A 24,568-nucleotide genomic window follows, 5' to 3' on the forward strand; every position below is an offset into this window, starting at 1 on the left:
GTCTCAACAGAAAGTACGTTACTACTTACAGGGAAAAACTAGGATAATGTAAGACATAACACTTATAGATGTCACATTTATCCTACTTGGGGGAAATTTTTTTTAAAAATCATGATAAATGTGAATAAGATTTTTTTGAAATTCTTGGAAAAATAAAGATTAGTAAATTTCTTTTACATGTAAACCATCGAAATTCAGAATTCACACTCTTTCTCCTATTACCCTCTCTATACTCTTTTTTAAATATTTCCTCTATTTCCCTTTTTGAACTGGATTTTCCTTTCTCTCATTTTTCTTTGTTTAAATATTAACTTAATCAATAAAACCCAATGATAAAATTTAACTCTTTTTAGTTAAAGGTTAATTGTTTTTAATTAAAAAGGCTACTATAATATTTTTAGTTCAGAATTCTATGTTTTGATTTAAAATTAATTGTTCTGACTGAAAATTTAACTAGTGTATTTTTGGTTAAAAATTTTAAGTTTTTAGTTAAATATTCAATCATAAATTTGGTAATTAGGAATGCTTCTTTTGTTCCATAAAATTATACTATTTTGTTAGCAATACGTTTTTATTATTGCAAATTACTTTTTTTTTTAAATGAAAATTTATGTATTTTGTTGTATAGTCGTCTTTTTTTGTTGAAACCTAATCAGTTGATTAAAAATTATTTTGATGTTCGTCTTTATCACTTAAAAGTTTATCTCTTTCAGTAAAACTTTTTTTTTTAATTCAACTGATTATAGTTAAAAATTAAGCTATCTTCGTCCAGTATTCAACTATCTAATTGAAAATCCGTCTTTTTTGTCGGAAATCAAGTGTTTTTAGATTTGAATTAAAAAAAATTATTTGGATGAAATATCTACTTTAAAATTTTCTGTTTAAAATTAATTTTTTATTTAAATTTGACTGTCATGAACTTAATATTAAAATCTTTTCGTGGTTGAACTATCGATTCATTTATTCAAAGTTAAAATTCCCTGTTAGAAACTTTTTTTTGTTAAGCACTCATGATCTTATTTTTAAATTTAAATGTTAAAACTTCGATCATTTCATTAAAATCTCAGCTATTTTATTTAAATGCGCCCCTTTTGTTTAAAAGTTGAGCTAATTGATTGCAAATGCAACTTTTTAGTTTATTTCTTATTTTAAAAATTCAACCTTTGGGTTAGAAATTCATCTTTTTTGGTCGAAAATTGAACTATACGTTTCCAAATACAACTGTTTGCTAAAAATGTTTTTTTTATGATTGAAAATGCACTTTTTCAAAGAAAAGTTGTTTGTTGAATATTAAACCATCTTCTAAAAAATTGATCTGCTTAGTTTGAAAGTAGAACAATTTAGTTGTAAAAGCAACTTTTTGTTTGAGATTAATATTTTTTGTTTATTGAAAACTCTACCACTTATTTAAAAAATGACTCCTTTTGGTTGAAAATTCATCTTTTTAGGTTGAATAATGAAAATTCATGTTTATTTACGTTGAAAATGCAATACACCCGTTTTTACTTGAAATCGCGAGTGTTTTATATTGAATTCAATACTTTATTTTTAAAAAATTACTCTATTTTAGTAAAAAATTATTTATACTTTATATTTAACTCTGGTATACGTTTCTCTAAATGAAAAAACTGATAAAAAAATAGTGTTTGAGAAGCCCAAGTGATTAATGACAATTTCCCAACCCTAATTTTTAAGTAGTAACGTCCACAAAAAGTGGGACAAATAAATGCCCATTAATCAAAAGGATAGGCTACACTTAGGCACGCAGTATATTCTTCAAATATTGTATATATTGTGTAAAATTTGATGGATTTTTATTAACAATAGCAATTTTAGACGGAAACACTAAATACCATAATACAACAACTAATTATTCAAGATTGTAAATCTTATTTCAAACCTACCGTATTTTCTTTGAAATAACCGCTATCCTGTCAAAAATTTTAATCCATACCAGAATTGTTTTAAAACTGTCAAGCTTTTTTGAAATTTTATGAATTTTTAATGAAAATTTAAATTTCCCACTAAGAAGATTAACACACTCAAAACTTATCCAAACTTGTGAATTTTATTATTTTAAAGAATAATCATTGTATTTGATTTTAATAATTTTTGTTTTAAAATACCAATTTGTCAAAAGAATATTTTGCAATATTACAAGTTTTCAATAAATTATAAAGGACCGAACAGCATTGCCATACGTAAATATCGTAAACAATGAAGGCTTTTTTGTTAAATATTCATATTCTTAGGTTGAAAATTCGACTTTTATTTCGAAAATTCATCTTTTCACCTTCAGAATTCAACTTTTTGGATGTATTTTTTGTTTTTTATTGACTGAGAAATCTTATGTGAAATAAAAATTTAACTCTTTTTTTAAAACTGAACAATTTTCTTTAAAATTCTCTTCTTTTTGTGTGTTAAAAATTAACTTTTTGAACTTAAAACTTTTTGATTATGTTTTACTTTTTTATTTATTTTTACCTATTTTTATTAGTTTGTATTCAAGTTCATTTCGTACTCATTTATTATTTGAAAGTTCATAAAATAGTAAGATTTTATCCCGTCCCCCCCTCTCGCAAATCTTCTTAATTTTTGGATGATATCTTTCAAAATTTTGTTTGACTGTTGTTATTAAAATTCTTTAATATACATTTTTAAACGAACCTTTTCTTTGCATTGACATGATTGATTTTTTAGACGCTTATTTTTTCATACCTAAAAGGAAAATTGATAACATTCAAGGAAAGTGAAAAATTTGTGGGGGATAAATTAGGAAAAGTCAAGAAATAGTTTGATAAAATTTTGTTAACTACTAAATACATTTTCCATAAATGAACAAAAATAAGAATTAAAGTATATCTGTGCTTAGAAGAAAAATACCATTAACTCAGTTAATTATGGTATATGTAAACTCTGTAATCCTACATGTAATCTTAGGGAGTCCAATATAATCTTGTTTAATCCCAGGTAATCTTGTGCAATTCTATGTAATTGTGTAATCGCACATGTAATCTTGTACGAATCTTGTCACGTACGAAAAGTATCATCAGTTGATTCATATTTTTATTAATTTAAATTAGTTTGTTGTAATTTTTAGTTTTATTTTATTATCGCGTGCATTTGAGTAATTGTCGCTCGACAAGTCTTCTAAAAGCCTGAAACGCAATTTTTAAGTAGTAACATCCAGAAAAAGCTAGAGGAATAAATGCGCATGATATTCTACGCTTAGGCACATCCTATAAAACATTGAAAGAGAAGGAGGCATAAAAGGTATTATCGGATCATTTTTATTTTTTATTTTTATTTATAAATTTTATTGAGATTTTTTTATTTTGTAATTGTCCGAAAAGTCCCATAAAAAGCTTGAAACCTAATGATGAAGTAGTAACATCCAGAAACAGCGAGGCAATTAATTGACGAACAGGTAGGTAGAATAATAGGCTACGCTTGGGCACGCCGTATAAAATACCTGAATGAGAAAAAGGCACGCCAAATATTATCGCTTTTATTGATATTTATTTTAAAATTTTTATTTATTTATTCAAATGTTTAATCATAATCCAGTCGCCACTAACACTTCTGTATGCACCAATAGGTCCCCGAGATTACTCTTTTTTAAAAGGTCAAAAAAAGGATAGATCTCTTAAAAGAAAAAGGAATTCATCCACATCACATCACCAATGCCATAATATTGATTTAAATTGTTGTGAAAGTTTCATCTAGCATTATTAAGATAATTTGTTGTTCATAATTTCTTTTACTAAATTGTTTGTAACAATTGATATAAATAATTACCCTTTATTACCAGAATTCACTTAATTTTTTTTATTAATCCTTGACACATGATTAAACTTTTCACTCTCTTCATATTTTCTCGTATGACGAGTCATTATTATATTATTTTGAAATCTTAACAAAATGTGGTTTTAAAATTTTTTGGTACTATCAAATTTTGAGTTTTCCACTTTTTGACAAAGTTAAAAAAGTTGTTCTGATCCGCTTGTAGGGCTCTCAAAACTCAACGTTTTTCTTTTCTTAGACTTTTTTCATATCATGCTTCGTTTGGCTTAAAATGTTTATTTTAGTTGTTTTTCTTTGGATTTTGAAAATGTTCTAACTCTGATAATTTTTTTAAAATAGAAAACAGTCATTAGGATAAATTGTTCAAATTTCCGAGTAGTATGAATAACCTTTCATAGAATTTTGAGAGCTTGCAAAAATGTGTTTTCAAAAATTTTAAAAACGTGCTCACTTTTTGAATTTTGACCCATAGCTGTTTCACGAACTTGTTCTTTCTTTTTAGGCCTTAAAAAAGTATGCCAAAGCAGAATCCAATCTGATACATGTTTCGCAAGTTAATGTGCCTACAGAATACAGACTACAGACTACAGATAGACAGACAGACAAACAACTTCGTAAAAATCATTTTTTCTGACTCAGTGGGTCTCAAAACGTGGAGATTTGATGAAAACCGACAAAGTAAAATTTTACATAAAACCAATACCTTCTCATTAGGATAAGAATGTAAAAAACTAAAATGAAAATTTTAAGCCAAATAACGCATGACATGAAAAAAAGTCTGGAGAAGAAAAATGTTGATTTTTAAAAGCCTGAAAATATTATCATAACAACTTTTTTAATCAGGTAGAAAAGTTAAAAATTCGAAATTTTATCGTGCATAAAATAATGGAAAATCCAAAGATTCCATTTTTTTGTCAAACTATGCAAGAAAAAAATAAAGAAGCTAGTATTACGCGCCCTTAAAAGATCTACAAATTTCTTATTAATCCCTTTTCAAGAGAACGCGCAGTTTTTGTTTTTAGTCGTAAAAACATCATTAAAAATAAAATTTTGAACTAACGACACAAAAAGGAGCTACAAATTTTCAATAATTATTTTTCATAGGATGCGCAGTTTTTTTATGCGCAAAAAACAATAAAAAAATTTTAAAACAAATTTCTTGACAAACGACGCAAGCTTTAATCATAAAAAATAACATTCAAAATAATTATTTTTTTTGAAAAACGACACAATGTACGAACTAAAATTAACAGGCAAAAGTGGTCCCTGTACAGGTACCTGTATAGGATCCTATATACTGTCCTATATAGGTTCCTGGATTAGACCCAATCCAGATGCGCAGTAGTTTTTCTTTAACCGTAAAAAACAAGACTCAAAATTAAAAAAATTATAGAAACAAGGTAATAAGAATTAGTGTGATTCTATTTTCTTGCATATTATGAATTGTAATGATATAAATTTATTAAAATGATACATGTTGTGTATAATGTAGAAAAGTTGACAGTCGGGATAAAATTGAGTGCAAAGCACGAGGTGCGTAATGAGAATGTGATTGTTAAAGCCGAAAGAGCTTTAACAAAAGAGAGTTCACAATTAAAAAATTACAGTTGTCGATCCGCTGACCATATATTTTAAAAGGTCCGTGCACCAATGTGGGAGAAATTCAAAGACCGAGCGCGGAGTGCGAGAGTCATCAGTCGCGTGCCGTAGCCACAGTAGAAAAAAAGTACATTTTCTGTTCAAAATACGATTCCGGCTGAACCTGTGGACCGGTTTGGATGTTTTTTTTAAGCTGATAAAATTTCAAAGAAAGTTGTCGAGCCTGATTTTTAATTTAGTTCCTCAATTTTTTTATAACAAAATAAATAAATAATTATGACGAAAAAAATGGCAATTTTTTCTATTTGATGTTTTCGGTTCACGTCAATAATAGAAAAATTGTTGTAATCGCCGACGTTTCATAGATCTACATTATATCAAAATGTTCAATCATGATACAATTAACAACAAATTTTTTTCTAAGCAAATTATTTGTTGAAAATGTGTTTTCTATAATTTTCAATCATTTAAAGTTTTTTAAATTTATATTGCAAGAAATTCAAATGAAAACAATATTTTCAAGAAAAAATTTTCTCTTAAGGCTATTCTTGTCATTTTTTAAAACAAACTTAATAAGGAAATGTATTATTTGGGCATTTTTCGACGGAAAAACTCGTTGTTTTTCAATGTCAGTCCTTGTAATTGGGAACTTTACGATAATTCCTTCATTCCTTGTATTCAAACTTTCTTGTGTTGGCATTGAAAAAAACGAATGTTCCGCCGATAAGTGCTTGATTAATGCATTTGTTTAGTAAATTTGGTTGATAAAATCAGAAAATTCATGAAAAAATTAACAATTTCCTGAAATTATCTTGATGTTTATTAAATTTGTTTATAATATTAAAAAGCATAGTCGTAAGAGAAACATTTTACATTAAAATATTGTTTCCATTCAAATTTCTTGAAATACAACTTGAAAAAACGTAAAATTATTGAAAATTAGAGAAAACACATTTTCAACAAATAATTTATTTATAAAATTTTCTTTTGTTTATTGTATCATGATGGAATATCTTTACACAGTATAAATCTGTGAAATGTCGGGCGATTACAACAATTTTCACATTATTGACGAGCACCGGGAACGTCAAATAGAAAAAATGGTGATTTTTTTATCATATTTATTTATTTATAAAAAAGTTGAAAAACTAAATTAAAAATCAGACTTGACAAGTTTCTTTGAAATTTTATCAGCTTTAAAAAAACATTCAAATGCATCAACAGACTCAGCCGGAATCATTTTTTGAACAAAAAAATGTACTTTTCCTCCACTGGGACTTGCATGTTGGTGGCGGTAGTGAGAAAGTGTGCAGTGACAGGCGGTGAGAAGTTTTTACAAAGTTTGTGTGGAAGATGTGAGTGGAGTGTGAGTGTGGAAGTCTAGGAGGTGAGTACGGCTGTGAGGGGTTCATTGGGAAGATAAAAATTAATTTACATTGTAGGGGGGGGGGGGATTTGGCTAAATAGGGAAAGTGAGGTTAGGTTTGCAAGGGAGCGGGCCTTAAGAGACATCTGTTGGCGGCAGTGCGTACTTTTGTGTACTGATAGGTTACAGTTATCGACGGACGAGCAGGAGGTGGGCAGCGAGAGTACTGGCAGTGCTGGTAGTGAAGTAGACAGGGAGGAAATATCTAGAAGGACACGACGGCCAGTTGTACCTGGCCCGGTGTCAAGCGGCGTGTCAGGGAGGGGGAAGAATCGGAGCGAAAGAAGAGATCAGGCAAGAGAGAGAGCGTCTAGTGCAAGTGAGGGGGATGATCTCTTGAAGAGGAAAATCGAAAGCAAAGAGAGTCCGGAGAAAAGCGCACTGGACAGTCCCTTTAAAGAAGCGTACGAACACCTGTCCCCCCCCCCATAAAAATGGAGAGGCAGACGGAGAAGGAGGCTATCGGGGTGCTGATAGGCGAGATCAGAGGGTTGAGGGAGGACGTAAGGGGGGCTATAGAGCAGATGGAAAGAATGACGGAGGACCTGAGGGTAAGAGATGAGAGATGGGAAAAGGAAGTAAAAGAGCTGAGGGGGAAAGTAGAAGGATTGCAGAAGGAGTTGGTGTCGGTAAGGAAGGAAAACGAGGGTAAAATAAAGGAGATGGAAGAAGATATTAGGGTGTGGAAGGAAAGGGCGGAAAAAAGGCTGGAGAAGGTGGAGGGTAGGTGGGGAATGGAAGCAGTTGACATGAAGGAGGGCGAGAAGCAATGTATTTGGGAAAAAGTGGAGATCATGATAAAACTGAAAGTGGGAGAGCGTAGGAATGAAAAGGAGGAGAAAGCGGATAGGGAAAGGATAAGGGCAGTGGGTTTGAGGATGGAGAGAAGGGAGAAGGCAGATAAGAGAAATAATATAGTGGGGTGGAATTGGTGGAATTAGTGGAATTGGAGAGCTGGGAAGAAAAATTGGGGGTATTGCCTAACAACAATAGGATAAAAGACAGTAAGGTTTTTATCGATCAAGATTTGACGAGGAAGGAAAGGTGTGTTCAGAGAATGCTAAATGACAGGGCTATGAAGGAGAGGAACGAAGGGAGAGCAGTAGAGAGGCAGGGTGTCGGAAAATAAAATAGACGAGAAAATGTGGATATGGGACGAGGAGAAGGAGGTATTAAAGGAAGTGCAGGGGAATTTATTTTGGGGGAAATAGGGGGGTGGGAGTAAAGCAGAGTGGAGGAGTGTTAAAGGTGTTATACTGGAACGTAGCAGGGATAAAGAAGAAAGATGAGGAACTCTGGAGGTATATTTAGGAATTTGATGTGATTGGAATGATAGAGACGTGGGTAGAGAGAAAGGAATGGGATAGAGCAGAGTGAAAATTGCCAAGGGTTTACAGGTGGAGGCTACAGGATGCGGTCAAAGTAAAAAGGAAAGGAAGGGCTAGTGGGGGAATTATAACAGGGGTTAGGGATGAATTGGAGAAAGAAATTCATGGAGAGGGAGATTGGGAGGGCGTGCAAATGAGGGTTTTAAAGATAGGAGGGGCGATGTATAAGTTTGTGACTGTGTACAATAAGGATGGATTGGAACGGATTAAAGAAAGTGTAGAAAACTTACCAGGAGAGAGAGAGATGAGGGTTTGGTGGTAATGGGGGGAGATTTAAATGCGAGAATTGGGCGGGAAGGAAGCCTGTATCGGGAAGGAGAAAGCCTTGAAAGAAAAACGAAGGATAAGATAATAAATAAAGAGGGGGAGATTCTAAGAGACTGGATGGAGGATAGAGGGTGGGCGGTGGCGAATGGTATGGTAAAAGGAGACGAAGTGCGAGAATACACGTATGTGAGTAACAGGGGTATATCGGTCATAGACTATGTGATTATGAATATGCAAGGGTGGGAGGAGATAAAGAAATTCGCAGTGGAAGGGAGGGTGGAATCAGAAGTTTGTGGATACAGGGGGAGGCTGGCGAAAGGCAGGGTGGGAAAGAAGGGTCGTTAGGGAAGAGGGTGTCATGGATGAGAGAGGCGATAGAGAAGTATTAGTAGCAGTTGGGCAACGTAAGCTTTGAGGGGGAGTCGGTGGACGAGATATGGGAGGATCTACGAGAGAAAGTGGAAAGTTGTGTGCAAAAGAAGGTATTTAGGAAGAAGAAGAAAGGAATGGTGAAGCTGTGGTGGGATAGGGAATGTTAAATGATGAAGAGAAAGGTGAAAAAGAAGTACAGGGTGTGGAAGGAAGGAATCGCGAAAAGGAAGGAGCATTTACAAAGGAGGAAGGAGTTTAGGACGATGTGTAAGAAGAAACAGCAGCAAAAAGAAAAAGAGCTGGAAGAGGAGTTGAGAAGTGTTAAGAAAGAAGGGGACGTGTGTAAGATAATTAGTAGGTTTAGGAAACGTAGGGTGGGGATAAGTGAGAAGATAGGCAGCGACGAATGGAGGAAACTTTTTAAGGATTCATTTCAGGGGTCAGATATATGAAAGAGAGATGAGGGGATTAGAAGAACGAGGGAGGTAGATGGAGAGGATCTGAATGACGGGGTGATAGAGAAGCAGATAGGGAAATTGAAAAAATCTAAGACAGCAGGGATGGACGGGGTAGAGAACGAAGCGTGGCTGTTTGGCACACAAGAGTTAAGGCAGAGGCTGAAGGGGGTAGTGAGAAAAGTATGGAGGGGGGAGGGATTCACAAGAGGGTGGAGGGAGGGGTTGATCGTACTACTGTATAAGAAAGGGGATAGGGAGAGGCAGGAAAATTATAGAGGTATTACGCTCATGAATACTGCGTACAAAATATACGCGATGGTGTTAGCAGATTGGCTGCGCAAGCATGTTTAGGGGAAAGGAATATTGCCGGAGACGCAGACGGGCTTTAGAGAGAGAAGGAGTACTATTGACAATATTTACGTCTTTCAAAACGTGGTGGGTAGAGAACTAACCAAAAAGGGTGTCAGAGTGTACGCGTTTTTTGTAGATCTAAAGAGCGCGTTCCCTTTGGTAGATAGAGGGAGGTTGTGGAAGGCAATGGAAGAGAGGGGAGTGAAGAGGGGTCTGATCGAGAGGATAAGGGAGGTATATGACGAGACGAAAGATAGGGTGAGAAGAGAGGAGGAAGTCTCTGAGAGATTCTGGATGGATAGGGGGTTGAAGCAAGGGTGCCCACTTAACCCAACGTTTTTTGCAATTTTGATCGCAGATATGGTAAGTACGCTAGCGACCGGAGTAGTAAAAGGAGTTAGGGTAGAAGGAGTCAGGGTATGGTCACTAGCATATGCAGATGACATAGTGCTGCTGTCAAAGAGCGAAGAAGCTTTAAAGAAGATGATGAAGAGGTTGAGAAGATACTTAGACAAAAATAGGCTAGAGTTAGATACGGACAATTCGAAGGTTATGGTGTTCAGGAAGGGAGGTGGGAGGGACAGGGGAGTGGAAGTGGAAGGGAAAAGCGGTACAGGAGGTGAAAGAGTTTGTGTACTGGGGCTTCCTCTTTCGAAGGAATGGGGGAGTGGATGGTCATATAACAGAGAGGGTGAGAAGGGCAAATGTGGTGATGAGGCAGGTGTGGAGGCTGGGGGAGAGGTTGATCGCAGATGATTTTGTAAGGAGAATGAAATTGTTTGATTCGCTAGTGATGAGTATCTTATTTTACGGAGTGGAGATGTGGGGTTGGAAGGTAAGTGAGGAGGTAAATAGGATAAAGGAGAGGTATGTGAAGTGGACACTGGAGTTGGCAAGGAATACGCCGAACTATATTGTCAGAAGGGAGACAAAAAGAACGAGTTTAGAGGTTATAACAGGCAGTCGAGAGTGTAAATATGAGGCAAAATGTTTGGAAGACGGGGGAAGTAAATTGGTTAGGACGTGTTGGTGGGAGAAGGAGAACAGACGTAGTGGTGCAATGATAGAGGTGGAAAGGAAAAGGTATTTTAGAACGAATGGATTGTAGGTGGATGAAATTAGTAGGAGGCACAAGGAAGGAAGAAAGGTATATGAGTTGGTTGAACAGAATGGCATGGAGAAAGAGAAGGAAGAAGAAGAGGAGAGGATAAGAGAGTCAAGATTTAACGGGAACTATGTGTGGATTATGCCAAGGGAGAGAGCGCAATATTTGTGTGAGAAAGGAGAGCAAGGTAGTCAGAGACTTATAGCAAGAATGAGATGCGGTTGCATGGAAGGTTATAATAGGTTCTGGTTTTCTAGAGAGAAGAGAATGTATGAACTGTGCAGGAAAGGGGATGCAAAAGTTGAGCACTGGTTGGTGGAGTGTGAAGAGGTGGAAAGGAGTGAGATAAGCATGGTGGTATTGCTGCATGAATGGGGGGACAAAAGGGCAGTAGCATGGGTGAAGTGAGTGTTGGGTAAGATGGAGAAAAAGAGAAGGAAGGAGGAAGAGGAATGGAGACAGAGGCTGGTAATGCGAGGCATAGCGATAAAAGAGCGAAATGCGTGCGAGGCGAGGCGAGGCGCAGCCGGGAAGGTTAGGCTCCAATTTGCGTAGGTGCGCTTTAACTCTCGAGCTAAGCTCTTTTAACAAGAGAGAATTCACAATTAAAAAATAACAGGGATAGATGTTTTGAGTCTTAATTTTGAATGTTTGTGCAAGAATGTGCGAAAAATATAAAGACCAAGCGTCAAGCGCGAGATAAATACATCATCGAGTGTGAAGCGCGAGAATCAACAAATTAAAAAAAAACTTATTTTATTTTTCAGTTTATTTATTTTATTTTTCCATACATTTAAGTAATGTTGCCCGAAAAGTCCTATAAAAGCCTGAAACCTAATTCTTAAGTAGTAGCGTAGATAGACTACGCTTAGGCACGCCAAGTATTATATTTTTATTTATATTTATTTTTTAAGTTTTAATTATTTATTATAACTTTTATTTCATTCCCCTATTCATTTGAGTAATTCTCGTAGTATAAAAGATTAAACCCTAATTTGTAAGTAGTAACGTCCAGAAAAAGTGTGACAAATAAGTGCGCATCGGGCAAGCAGCATGATAGTCTACGCGTAGGCACGCCGTGTAAAAAAAAAACGTTGAAGAAGAAAAAGGCACCCAAAGTATTATTGGTCGTTCGTTTCTATCACTGGTCGTCATTCTCGCACCTTCGAAGGAGAAGGCACGTCCGCACTGAAGAGAAGGCCAAGCACACGACAACATTCCGTATGTGGTACGTTGTCAGGATAGTCTAATCACTATCTGACTATCTCTTTTTTTATGTCTCCTCGTACATAAAATTAACTCGTGCGGATTACGTGTACCCTGTATATGCAATTACATATATCCACAAGTGAGAATTCCATGTGAAATTGAGCACGACGAGATCTTCCGTAATTAACGTGCGCTTCGTCGAGGCTGTAGAAGAAGAAATACGTGAAATTTATTCGACTCCTTGTCAAACCAAGACGTCAGACTGATAGCTTCGCCAGGAAATGAGAATGAAAAACGTTTAATTATATTTACACCTTAGTTACTTGGACCGACTAATTCGCCTATAACATATTGGTCATTAAACTTGTTTCACCTTGCTCTCAACGAGGTTTCGTTTTCGCACTAACTCTCGGAGAAATTACCAGGGTGTTTTGTTCATCGGGAAATTACTGGAAAATTGATTGAAAAATTAGGTTTGAAGGATTTTTGAAAGGAGACAAAGAGTTTATTTATTTCAGGGTTGATTAAGCTCTACTTTAAGAAAATTTGATTAATAGAAGCCGAGAGAGCACGTTAGAAAAATCGAAATATTTTTCTTTTTTGACCAATTTTCTATTTTCAACTTTCACTCTCTGCATGTTTTAGAGGTGTAAATGGAAACAATTTAAACTTTGCTCGATTAAAGTCTGTAATCTCCTTTTCAAAATGAAACCCAGAACTTAATAAAATATCTACTGGTTCTCGAACTATCATAGAAAATGTGAAACCATACATAAGAAGAAAATCGGTTGGTCAAGCATCGGTCGAGCATTGGAAAAAACTACCTGATTGCAGCTCGACCAACAAATATTGAACTTTTATAAGTTACTAGATACTGAAATGGTTAATTTACTAGAAATAATTGAAAAATGACTAGGAGAAGACTGGGAATTTAAAGTCAATCTTCGGGTAGACGCTTTAATTAATTACTCAGTTTACAGGAAATAAACTGAAGGATCTGAGAAATATTCCAGGGGAGTGAGAACATGTTCTTAAAATTTGAAATACTTCATAACAAATGAGAAAATACTTTCAAGAAAATGCTCATCAAAATTTGCCACGAATAAATTTTATTTTTAAAATTGATTTTTTATACTAAAATTGACATAAAATATATCAATGGAATACCAGATATTTTTTGCGAGACATATCGAAAAGCACAAAGGTGAAAAATTAATTCCATGAAGCTGTTGAAAAACAAAATCAAATTTGATTTATCATGAAAACTTAAAAAAATGTCAACACATAAAAAAAAATTATATTTCTCAATTAGTGACGTAGCATAAATAATAAATTACATGTTATAGAATTTATATTGATACTATATAACAAATCAGGTGAAGAAAGAAATTGTTAAGCATAAGGACTTTTTTCAAAAAATGTTTAAACTTCATTGTAGAATTTGTTAATTCTAGTAAATTATAAACGAAAGATTCTAATCGCAAAAGTCCATTTCCACATAGCATTAAAAAACTGAGTTCAATATAATGAAAATGTGGCTATGGATTTGAGGGAAAAGATTTTTTTATTACAAAATTAAAATTTCGAAATATTATTTATTTTTGAGGTTTGTTTTAAACTTTCTAGAAGTGTGATTTTTTCAAAGATCCTTGATGAAATTCAAAAAGATCTTAGATGCTCTCAGTCACGTTCACTACAAATTTCAACAGAATATTTAATATTTAACCATATAGCTTGAATATTGAACTTGAATGGATTAATAATTTAAAAAAATTGAATTAGATATCTTGAAAATATAAAAGATTTTTTGGAAGATCAAAAGAAGGTCTAAATTCGAAGAGTGGAAGGAAGGGGGAGGAAAGATAGCAAGGAGTGATGTCTCTATGATGCATCGCCACATATCTTAATACCAACCTTTCTCCACGGGTCGAGGTTCACGTGAGTCACGCATGACGTCGCATACATCACCTCCCCTCTCATTCCCTCCCACTCTTCGATTCTCTCGATGATCTCGCGCCTTGAATTTTTTTTTGGTCTTTTTGGCTCGTTTTCTTTTTTTCTTAGCCTCGGGTTACAGACGTGCTCACATATCATGTGTGCGCGCACGTACGCGTTCGTGCGTGAGAGGTAGGAAGCTCAGGATTAATAGATCAGATGAAATTATATACACCGGGTGTCATGCGCTTCACCACGATCCGCCCAGTTGCTTATTAATTTCTTCGACAACTAGAAAAAAAATTAATAAAAGTTGTTGGAAGAAGAGCATCACTTTGGAGTATATTATTGTCGGGGGATTGATTTAAGATTGGAAGAGAATTTGGTTGATAAAAGTGTTGGGTAGTAACTTTTTACAAGTAGCTAATTTACTTAAAATGTACGTTATTTTTATCTTTTAGGGTAACTTTGTTACTATTTTAGAAAGTTATTTTGTTGAAAATTTGTATTTTCAGGTTAAACTACACGGTGATTGATTTCAAATTAAAATTTCTTTAGTTGAAATAATATTAACGATTATATTTTTTGTTGAAAATTTAACTGCTTGGTTGTAGAATGCGGATGAGACCTGGGCTAAGCATGCACAGTTTTTGTAACATCAATTTTCAGCAACAAAAGGAAAGTTATGATAAAAGCACTGATAAATTTTTAAGAAGTGATATTTCAACTAAAAGTTTCCATCAAAAGGAACACTATTTATTATTTCTCTCAAAAATACGAAATCCTTCAGATTTTTAACTTTTTCGCCCTAACATGATTTTTAAACCATAAAAGAAGAATTTTCAATAAGAAAAGTTAATTTTTAATTAAGAACGATGCATTTTGAACGAAATAGTCCAATTTTCTACTAAAACAGATCAACTTTTAACAAAAAATTATATATTGAAATTCTCACTTGCAAAACTAATTAGAAACGAAATTTTCAATAGTTGAATTTATCTTAAAAAAACACACTTTAACAAAAAAAGTCCATTTTCAACCAAATTGTTGAATTTTCTAGATAAAAATATAGTTTTTCTACAAAGCAATAGTTTAACCTAAAATATTTTTAATTTAAATAAGACTCAAACCAGAAAGAATAATTTTTCTACAAGACAAGAAGAATTTTAATCAAAATACAGGAATTTTCAACGAGAAAAGATGAATTTTCAATTTTAAATATCAACATATAACCATAAATAGAATAGTCACATTTTCATTGGAAAAATATTTAATTGTGAACAAAGGAAAAGTTAATTTTAAGCAAAATAGTTAAGTTTTGAACACAGAGTTGCATTTTCAATAAAAAAGTTGATTTTGTAACCAAGAAGAATTATTGTTAACAAATAAAGATAAATTATATCAAAAAAATACAAGCATTTCCAACCAAGTATTTTAAATTTTAACAACAAAAAAATATATTTTCTACCAAAAATTTACATTTTCAACTAAATAGTAGAGTTTTAAATTAAAATAGATGAGTTCCGCACCAAAAACATACCGGTAGACTTTTGAACTAAAAATAATAAACTTTTAACCAAGAATAGTTTGATTTTTCTACTGCGTTTTAATAGAAAATATTTGGTAAAATGTAATAAATGGTAAAAGAATTTTGAAAAAGACAAATAAACTAGAGTAGAATTTAAATAAAAATTAACTTTGACTAGATAAGAGATATTAGAAAATATGAATTTTTATAATATAATTATAAAAAAGCCGAATTTTTAGCAAAATAGATAAATCCTGAAATAAAATGATAAACTTTCAAAAAGCAAAATTTATTTATTTTCTATATAAATAGACAAACTTTTGACTAAATAGTTAACTTTTTGAGCAGGAGGTGGAATGCTTTTGAAAAACAGGTGAATTTCAAATGGCAAAAGAAAAATTTTCAACAAGAAAGTTAATTTATAATCAAGAAAGTAGAACTCCTAATCAAATAATCCAATTGTTCACTAAGCGAGATACATTTTTAAATAATAATGAAATCTTTTAATTTTCAGTTAAAAAACTAGCTTTTAACAACAAAAATCGAATTTTCAACCAGTTGAATTTAACAAAAAATGACTGTTTAACAAAAAAGTGTATTTTCAGCCAAAATTTTGAATTTTGAAGGAAAAAAGACGAACTTTTATCAAAACAATGAATTCGCAGCGAAACATTCAATAGTTAATATTTCATCTAACAAAGATTTTGTTTTTAACTAAAGAAAAGTGAATTTAAATAAAAAAGACAAATTTTCAACGAAAAAATTTAATCCTCAACAAAACTGATTTAACTCTTAAGCAAAAAGAATTAACTGAGAACCAAGAAAGGATTTAAAGAAGATTTAAAATAAAAAAGGATCAATTATTAATTTAAGATATCAATTTGAGTCAAAAAACGAAATAGTTACTTTTCTCAGTAAAAAAGTAATTTTTAATCGAAAATGAAATGAATTTTCAAACAAATAGTTTAATTTTGAACTTAAAAAACATCCATCTTTAACCAAAAATAGACTAGCTACATTTTCACTTTGAAACATTAATTTTCTACAAAATGGTTTCATTTTCAAGCTAGGGGATGAATTTGTAACAAAAAAATAAATTGTTTACAAAGCAGTTTAACTTTCACCCAACTATTTGACTATTTTTCTTTGGCGAAATAGTTGCATTTCCCTTCCAATTAATTAATTTTTAACCAAACAGAAGAATTTTTTACCAAGCGAGAGGAATTCCGAACCAAACATTTAGTAATTGACTTTTCAAAAAAAAAAAAAAATAGTTTGGATTTTCTTAACAGGTTGTATCAATTCAGTTCACCTTCAGAAGGAAAAAAGTGAGAAAAGGAAGAAAAGGGAAGTTTATTAAACACAGGGGATAAAAGGCGAATTTCTTTAAATGAGGAAAAGTGGAGAATAGGGAAAAGATTAATTTTTTACTAAAAAAGCTTTCAAAAATATATATAAATTAATAGCTGAATACACTAAAAAATGTTTAGATGGACTAACTATTCAGCTTTTAGTATATGGTACTGCTATTTTGTTAGTTGGGACGACCATTTACTTAGTTGAGGGTACTAACTGATTAGTCATTGCAACTAATGGAATTGTTGTACCAACTAATAAAATAGCAGTAACAAATAATAGAACAGCAGTAACACGTCTTACTAACTAAATAGTTTGCTCAACTAACTAGTTTTTTCATAGTAGTTGAATATTTAACCAAGAAGATTAATTTTCTTCTATAACAAAGACAAATTTTAAAAGCATAACATAAATTTTTAACCAAAGAATAGAATTTTTAAACTTAAGAAGAATCAGATTAAAAAAAAAGGAGAAAGTTTAATTTGTAATACAAAAAATTAATTTTAAAGAAGAACAAAAATAAAATTCTACAGAACAGTTGAATTGGCTTCCAAATAGCTGAATTTTCTACGAGTTTTCTACAAAGCAATTCCATCTTCAACACGAAAATAGGAATTTCCAAAAAATCAACTTTAAAGGAAATAATTAAATATGAACTCAGGATATCGATTTTTACCAAAAAAGACTATTAAAAAAAAAGTTTAAGTAAGAAGTTGAATTTTCATGAAATCATGTAAATTTCCAACCAAATCCATAAATAGCATAAATTTGCAACCAAACAGTTACATTTTTCAAGAAGGAGGTTATTGTTTTAGCAAAAAAAAATTCTTGACAAAATACATCAATTTTTGAATGAAGCAATTGAAGTTTCAACAAAATTGTTAAATTTTCAATAAAAAAATTAATTTTTAATAAACAGAAACAAATTTTTAACTTAAAAAGATAAACTTTAATCGAATAATGTACTGATTATTATTCTAACTAAAAAATACTTTTGCTTTACAATGAAAGTAATTTAAATTTTAAGAAAATAGCTGCATTTTGAACAACAAAAAATCTTTTCGAAAAAACTGTTCCGAACAAAATACAGAAATAACCAACCAAACTTTCAAAAAACAAATATTTGGATTTTCCTAATGGGTTCTGTTAATTCAGTTCAAACTTAGAAGAAAACAAAACGAGAAAATGAAGAAAAAAGGGAAGCTTATTAAATACAGGGGGGAAAAGAAGAATTTTTTGAAAAATCTGGAAAAGAGGAGAATAGGGGGAAGATTAATTTTCTGCTAAAAAAATGTATCAAAGAAAGAATTAAAATTATAGCTCAATACACTGAAAAAAATGGTTGGATGGGCTAACTAGTTAGCTTGTAATATATGGTACTGCTATTTTGTTAGTTGGCACGACCATTTACTTAGTTGAGGGTACTAACTGAATATTTATTGCAACTAATGGAATTGTTGTAGCAACTAAAAAATTAGCAGTAATAACTAATAGAACAGCAGTACCAGGGCTGTCTTTCGCAAAATTCTTAAACTTCGTTACATTTGTTATTTATAATTTATTTATTTATTTTGCTGCCACCCCCACCATTTCCTCAAATTGGTAACATAGATTATGGACGGCCCTATGGGTTGTCAAAAGAGGTCCCAAAAAATGGTCCACATCAGAAACCAGCTAGACAAATAAAATTTCAAAAGGAATTAAATGAATTTTAATTAGATCGACTGAAGCTTATTAACAGTAAACTTATTCCATTTATCTAAAATTATTAGTTTCAACTAAAATTATTCGATAAATTACAATAAATTATTACAAAATTCGAAACAGCGAATGAATTAGAGTAGAATCTAAATCAAAATTGATTTTAAGTATACTCTGTTCAGCGAGAGAATACTCAACGTCGCGCAGTTTTTATAGAAAAGGCCATCAATTTCAAAGGAAATGATTTTTAAAAATTAAAATCTTGAAAACTAGTAAACCACACCTCAACTCCACACTTTTATGACAGCTTGCGCAAACTGGACGAAAATTCGTCTTTTCCGTTGAGTATTCTCTCGCTGAGCAGATTATAGATAAGCGGTATGAAGACAATTTTTTATCAGAAAAAATTAAGTTGGAGGTGATGAAATGGGGATGAGGTGGACACTCGAAGACTCAGACGAATGTCTGGTGTGTGTTGCAGGGATTGGAATACGGGGAATGTTCGCGTACCGGAATCCTGGCCGACGTGAGAGCCTTTCGGGATGGCCAAGTCCTACCTCTTCAGCCTGAAGGATCACGCCCCTTGATTGTTTCGCGCATCATGGTGAGTTCCTAGTGAACATTTCATTTCCACCAAATTAGCCTTCCACTTTTCCTAAAATTCCATCCTCGGTTGTCAACTGCAGACGAAATTCTAACAAAAGACTAATTCCAAAATCAAATTTAATTTTCGGAATCTTTCACAGAAAAAACTAGGGGTTCGGTGATGTTACGGATCAAGCAAAAGTTGGCATCTTTTCGGGTCGAGCGTGAATTACGTAAACTTTATTCTGAAATTTTGAACATTGATAAAAAATTTAATTATTATATATGCCTATTTTTTGTTTTACATATTTAATAAAAAAAACAAGTGGCTTAAAACAAAGAAGATAAATTCCAACGAAAAAGTTATATCTTGCTAAAAACAAATTAAAAAAGAAAAAGTAAAGTTTTAAGTTAAAAAATTAATTTTTCACAAACAAAAAATAATTCTTGAACCTAGAAAGGCGAATTTTTATTGAACAATGTAACAGCTAATATTAGAAGTTTCGTAAATCAAGTTTTCCATTATTAGTTGATTTTTCAATAAAGTACATACATTTTCAAACAAACAGTTAAATTTTTAAACTAAAAAAGATCAATTTTTAACTTAAAAATATTTTTAAGAAAAAAAGGAATGTTCTACTGAATACTTGAATTTGTTACCATATAGTTAAATTGTCTACTAAATTCCTGAACAAAGTATATCAACTTTACAAAAAATAGTTGAATTTTTCACCCATATGATAAATTTTCTACCAAAAAAGACGAATTTAAAAAAAAAACAAATAAAACTATAGCCGAATATTTGAACTTTTAATCAAGAAGATCAATTTCCTATTTAAATAAACAAATTTTCAAAACATGAAATAAAATTATTGCGAAATAGTAGAATTTTCAACGAAGAAGATTAATTTTCTACTAAAAGAAAATTTCAAATGAATAAATAAAGTTATAGCTGAATAATTGAATCTTTAACCAAGAAGATTAATTTTCTATAATAAAAGACAAATTTTAAGCAAACGACATAAATTTTCTACTAAATAATATAACGTTTTAAACTAAGAAATAATCAGAACTCAACAAAAAAGGAAATTTTTAACCAAATTTTTTAATTTTTAGTTGAAAAAATTCATTTTTAACAACAAAAAAGCGAATCTATCACCTAAAAAGTTGAATTTTTAACAAAATAAACTTTCACTCAAATAATTAAATAAATATGTTAACTAAAAATATTGATTTTTTTGCCAAAAAAGACGAGTTAAAATAAAAATTTTACCAAGTAGTTGCATTTTCATGAAATATAAATAAATAGCATGAATTTGAAATCAAACAGTTAAATGTTTAAAAGGGTTGATTAATTTTTTAGCAAAAAAAAAGATAAATTTTTCACAGAATACATCAATTTTTGAACCAAACAGTTTTATTTTCATAAAATTGTTAAATGTTAAATAAAAAAAATTAATTTTCAACAAACAGAAACGAATTTTCAACCTAAAAAGATGTCTTAAATCGAAAAATGTACTGGTTAATATTTTAATTAAACAATATTTTTATTTTAAAATTAAAGCAGTTTACTTTTCAAGAAAATTGTTGCATTTTTCGACAACAGAAAATCATTCCCTAACAAAAAAAAATGCCGAAAAAATAAAGAAATTATTCACCAAATTCTTATGTATCAACCAACTAATTAAATTTGCAACCAAGAAGATTAATTTTCTACCAAAAATACGAATAATAAATAAACGAAAATAGATTTGGAACCAAATTCCTGAATTTGCATACTAAAAAAGATACATTTTTACGAGAAATACAATAGTTAAACTTGTATTACCAAAAATTAATTTTCAACATCAAGACAAATGATTTTTCTACAAAACAGTTGCATTTTTCACCAAATACTTTAATGTTCTAATAAATAGTTGAATTTGTCATTCAAAAAGACGAGTTTTCTACAAATAAGTAAAATTTCCAACTGAACAGCATGCATTTTCAACCAAAAAGGACCAGTTTTTCAACTAACATATTAATTTTCAACCGATAATGGAATAGTTATATTTTCACTGAATGAAATTAATTTTTAAGAACAAAAAACACGACTTTTTAAAACAGTGGTTTTGAATAAAAAGATGCACAAACCAGTTTAATCCTCAACTAAAACAGATTATTTTTCAACCAATCCATTGCATTTTTATCCAAAAAGATGTTAAGTTTCTGAGAAAAAAATTCAATCAAGTACATATTATTCCAGGGTTCCTTTTAAGACTAAAAAAAATCATTAGTCAAACCAACTATTTAGTTACTAAGGTATGGTACTACTATTTTATTAGTTAATAAGACTATTTTTTTATTTGGTACAATTCCATTAGTTTAATGGACTATTAGGTTAGTACCAGCAACTAAGGAAATGGTTGGTCCAACTAAAAAATAACAGTTGCATATATTACAAACTGAATAGTTGGCCCAACTTATCATTTACTTCAGTGTATTTCTTTAATATTCAAAATATGTCAAATAATAAAGATATTTTAGGTCCCTTTGGAAAATCGGTTCTCATAGAACCCCAGTTTTTCCGTGTTTCTTTAAGTTTGAAAAATTCTCTTGATATAAAATTATGGATTTTTCTAAAGTGTTTGAATTTACAATAAATCTTACTTGGTAGTAATAAAGCGTAGGTAGCGATGGAAACTATAATTAAATATACTCAGAGAACACTTCTTTATCTACATTTTATTATAACAAATATTTTTTTTTAAATATAATATTTGAGTTTTTCGTAATTTTCATTAAAAAAAAAACCGAAGGAAAGTGGTGCTAAGTTGACAGTGGGGCTAAGTCGACACTTGCTTTTTTAAAGACAAATATGAACCCTGTGAACTTGTTTTTTTTTTTATAAAAGACGATCCTAATGTCCTAATCTAACCTTATCGCCAAGGTTTTGTAGAATTCTGCATGACATGGCACATTTTACGACGATTTTATATGTTTTTCGGATACCAATTGACAAAATTGACGGGTTGGGCTTAGTCGACACCAAGTACTTCATCATGCTTTAGGGATACAGATAGATTACAGACATACATAGAGACAGACACATTTGTAAAAATAGTTTTTTTCTGATTCAGGGGAACTCAAAACGTGAAGATTTTCTAAAAACCTACAAAGTACAATTTTACACACACAAAAAAATACCTTCTCATTATTAGATGAGAACGTAAAAAAATAGTTGGAAAATGTTTCAAATATTTTTAGATCGAGAATTTGGTTGGCTACACTAATAAAAATTTAAAAAATTGATTCTTTTCATTCTTCAAACATTAATGCTCTAGTGTCGATTTAGCCCCAGAGAGTTGCCGACTTAGCCCGACAATTTTTCCCTCGCCAGAATTTTCATTACTTTACATTTTTTTTATAATAATGGACAAACGAAGCGTTTCAGTTAAAAATCAGCAGTAGAATTTTGTAGTTAATAAATTCTCGATCCTACCATACCCAAGATGTAGAGTGTAGACAAACAACATTTTTTTAAATTCGGAATCTACTTTTAAAAAAAAGTGTCGACTTTTCCCCCACTCATCCAAATAGCTGTGATTTTTTTTTAATTTGACCATCACCATTCGTGCGCGTGTAGTTTTTTAATTTGAAGGCTAAAATTGTTTTTAATACAAAATACAAATTTCAAACAAATATTTATATTAAAAAAAATTTTTAACTAAAAAATTCCAGCGAAAAAACTGAAAAATCCCAAAAAATATCATTCTCAACTCTCTAAAATTCACAAATTGGAAAATTCCTATTTAATAGCATTCCTAAAATTATAAAATTACCGAAATATAAAAAATCCCGAATTGTAAAATTTATGTATAATAAATTTCTGGACAGTTTATGATATTACAAAATTTAAAAATTCTCGAAAATAAAAATCGCGACAGTTTATAATATTATCGCATTTATAAATTCTCGAACATTAAAATGCTTGACACATTATTGCCGAATTATTAAATATCCGAATTTGAATAATCAGACAACTTGTTTTTTGATATGTGTTATCTACTTAAACTATAATGATCAAATATTTTTTTCAACGAATTTTTTAACGTTTAACGCTTTTTAAAATTATTTATAATTATCTAACAACATTTTCCTAACAAACTTTGCAGGATGCAATTCAGCACTGATTTGTCTCAGAAGTTTCTTGATATTTTCATTAAAAATTTTATTTTTGAAAAAGTTTTTTGTATTTCCTAATAAAACATTATGCAAATTTTCACAGCAAATTTTTGATGTAGAAATATGGTTTTTCAAATTATTGTTTTTGTAAATTTATTTATTATTTTAAAAAACCTTACATTTAAAAAATTTATTTTCTACAATTATTTGATTATTTTTATTTTATTATTGCGAAATTTTCCAACTTGGGATTGTCATATTTCGCTAAATTTCTAATTTTAAGAATTTTATTATTCGAAAATTATTCTCTTCGGAAAGTTAAAAACATTAGATAAGTTTTAAGGAATATTTTCCAGTTTGAAAGTTTTTGTAGTCGCGTTAAAACTTCTCAGAATCATAATTATCTTTGTGAATGATTCAACTTTGTACCTAAAATCGTTTTTAAATTCTTTAAATTTAAAAGAATTTCCTTGAAATCTTCCAGATTATTTATTTAAAATTTTGGAAATCATTTGAAATTTTGTCAGATCTTTTTAAATGTTATTTTTTTTAAATCAGTTCTTCTAAATAAAAAAAAAGTATTCTAAATTTCCCCAGAAATTTTAACATGTTTCTGTATGCTCTTGAATCCTTTCAAAAATTTCGAAAAGCTTCTTAAACGTGTGTTTAAAACCTTAAAATATCTACATATATAAAAAAATTTGAAATATTTTGATGTTCTAAATTATTTTCAAGTCGTTGTAAAACTTCTAAATATCTCTTAAACCTACACGATTTTTGAAATTTTTTTACATTTCTTTTCTTTTTATCAAAATTAAATCTGATTTTTATAGTGATACATTCCTTTTCAAAATTTAAGAATATAATTCGAAATGTTAGTTTTTTTATTCAATTTTCTCTTAAATATAATTTCTTTAAATAAAAAGAATATTTGACATTTTTACAGAAATCTTAAGAATTTTTTGATTTTCTTGGAACCTTTCGAAATTCTTAAAAATCTTTTTTTTTGGAATTAATTCATAAAAAAAAACTTTAAAAATTTTTCTCTTTTTATTTTTATAAACCTCTTAGAACATCGCTACTTTGATATGTTGATCAAAATATTTGGTAAAAATGTGCCTGGGAGTGAAATAAAACTATTCCTTTGAAAATGAACCTTTTTTGTTGGCAATAAAATAAGTTGGTTGCAGTTTTTTTCTTTCTTGAAAAATTAAATAATTGGTTGAAAATATAAATACTTTATTTGAAAGTTCTTTGCTAAAAATTGAACTATTTGGTTTAAAATTGAAATTAAAATTATTCAAATTTGTTGAAAATTCA

At 30.6% G+C, this 24,568-nt stretch overlaps 1 protein-coding gene across 1 annotated transcript in view; it reads left to right on the forward strand.

Moving 5' to 3' along the window:
• The window catches only part of LOC117167627 (transcription factor Sox-2), a 487,544-nt gene that overhangs the window by 412,744 nt on the left and 50,232 nt on the right, over positions 1–24,568 (forward strand). The window contains exon 3 of the mRNA XM_033352702.1: positions 18,981–19,103. Coding sequence (XP_033208593.1) covers positions 18,981–19,029 — 49 coding nt within the window. The 3' untranslated portion in view covers positions 19,030–19,103. The remainder of the gene's footprint in view (positions 1–18,980; positions 19,104–24,568) is intronic.

This window comes from Belonocnema kinseyi, chromosome 2 (genome assembly GCF_010883055.1).
Source record: "Belonocnema kinseyi isolate 2016_QV_RU_SX_M_011 chromosome 2, B_treatae_v1, whole genome shotgun sequence".
In the NCBI taxonomy this organism is placed as follows: Eukaryota; Metazoa; Arthropoda; class Insecta; order Hymenoptera; family Cynipidae; genus Belonocnema; species Belonocnema kinseyi.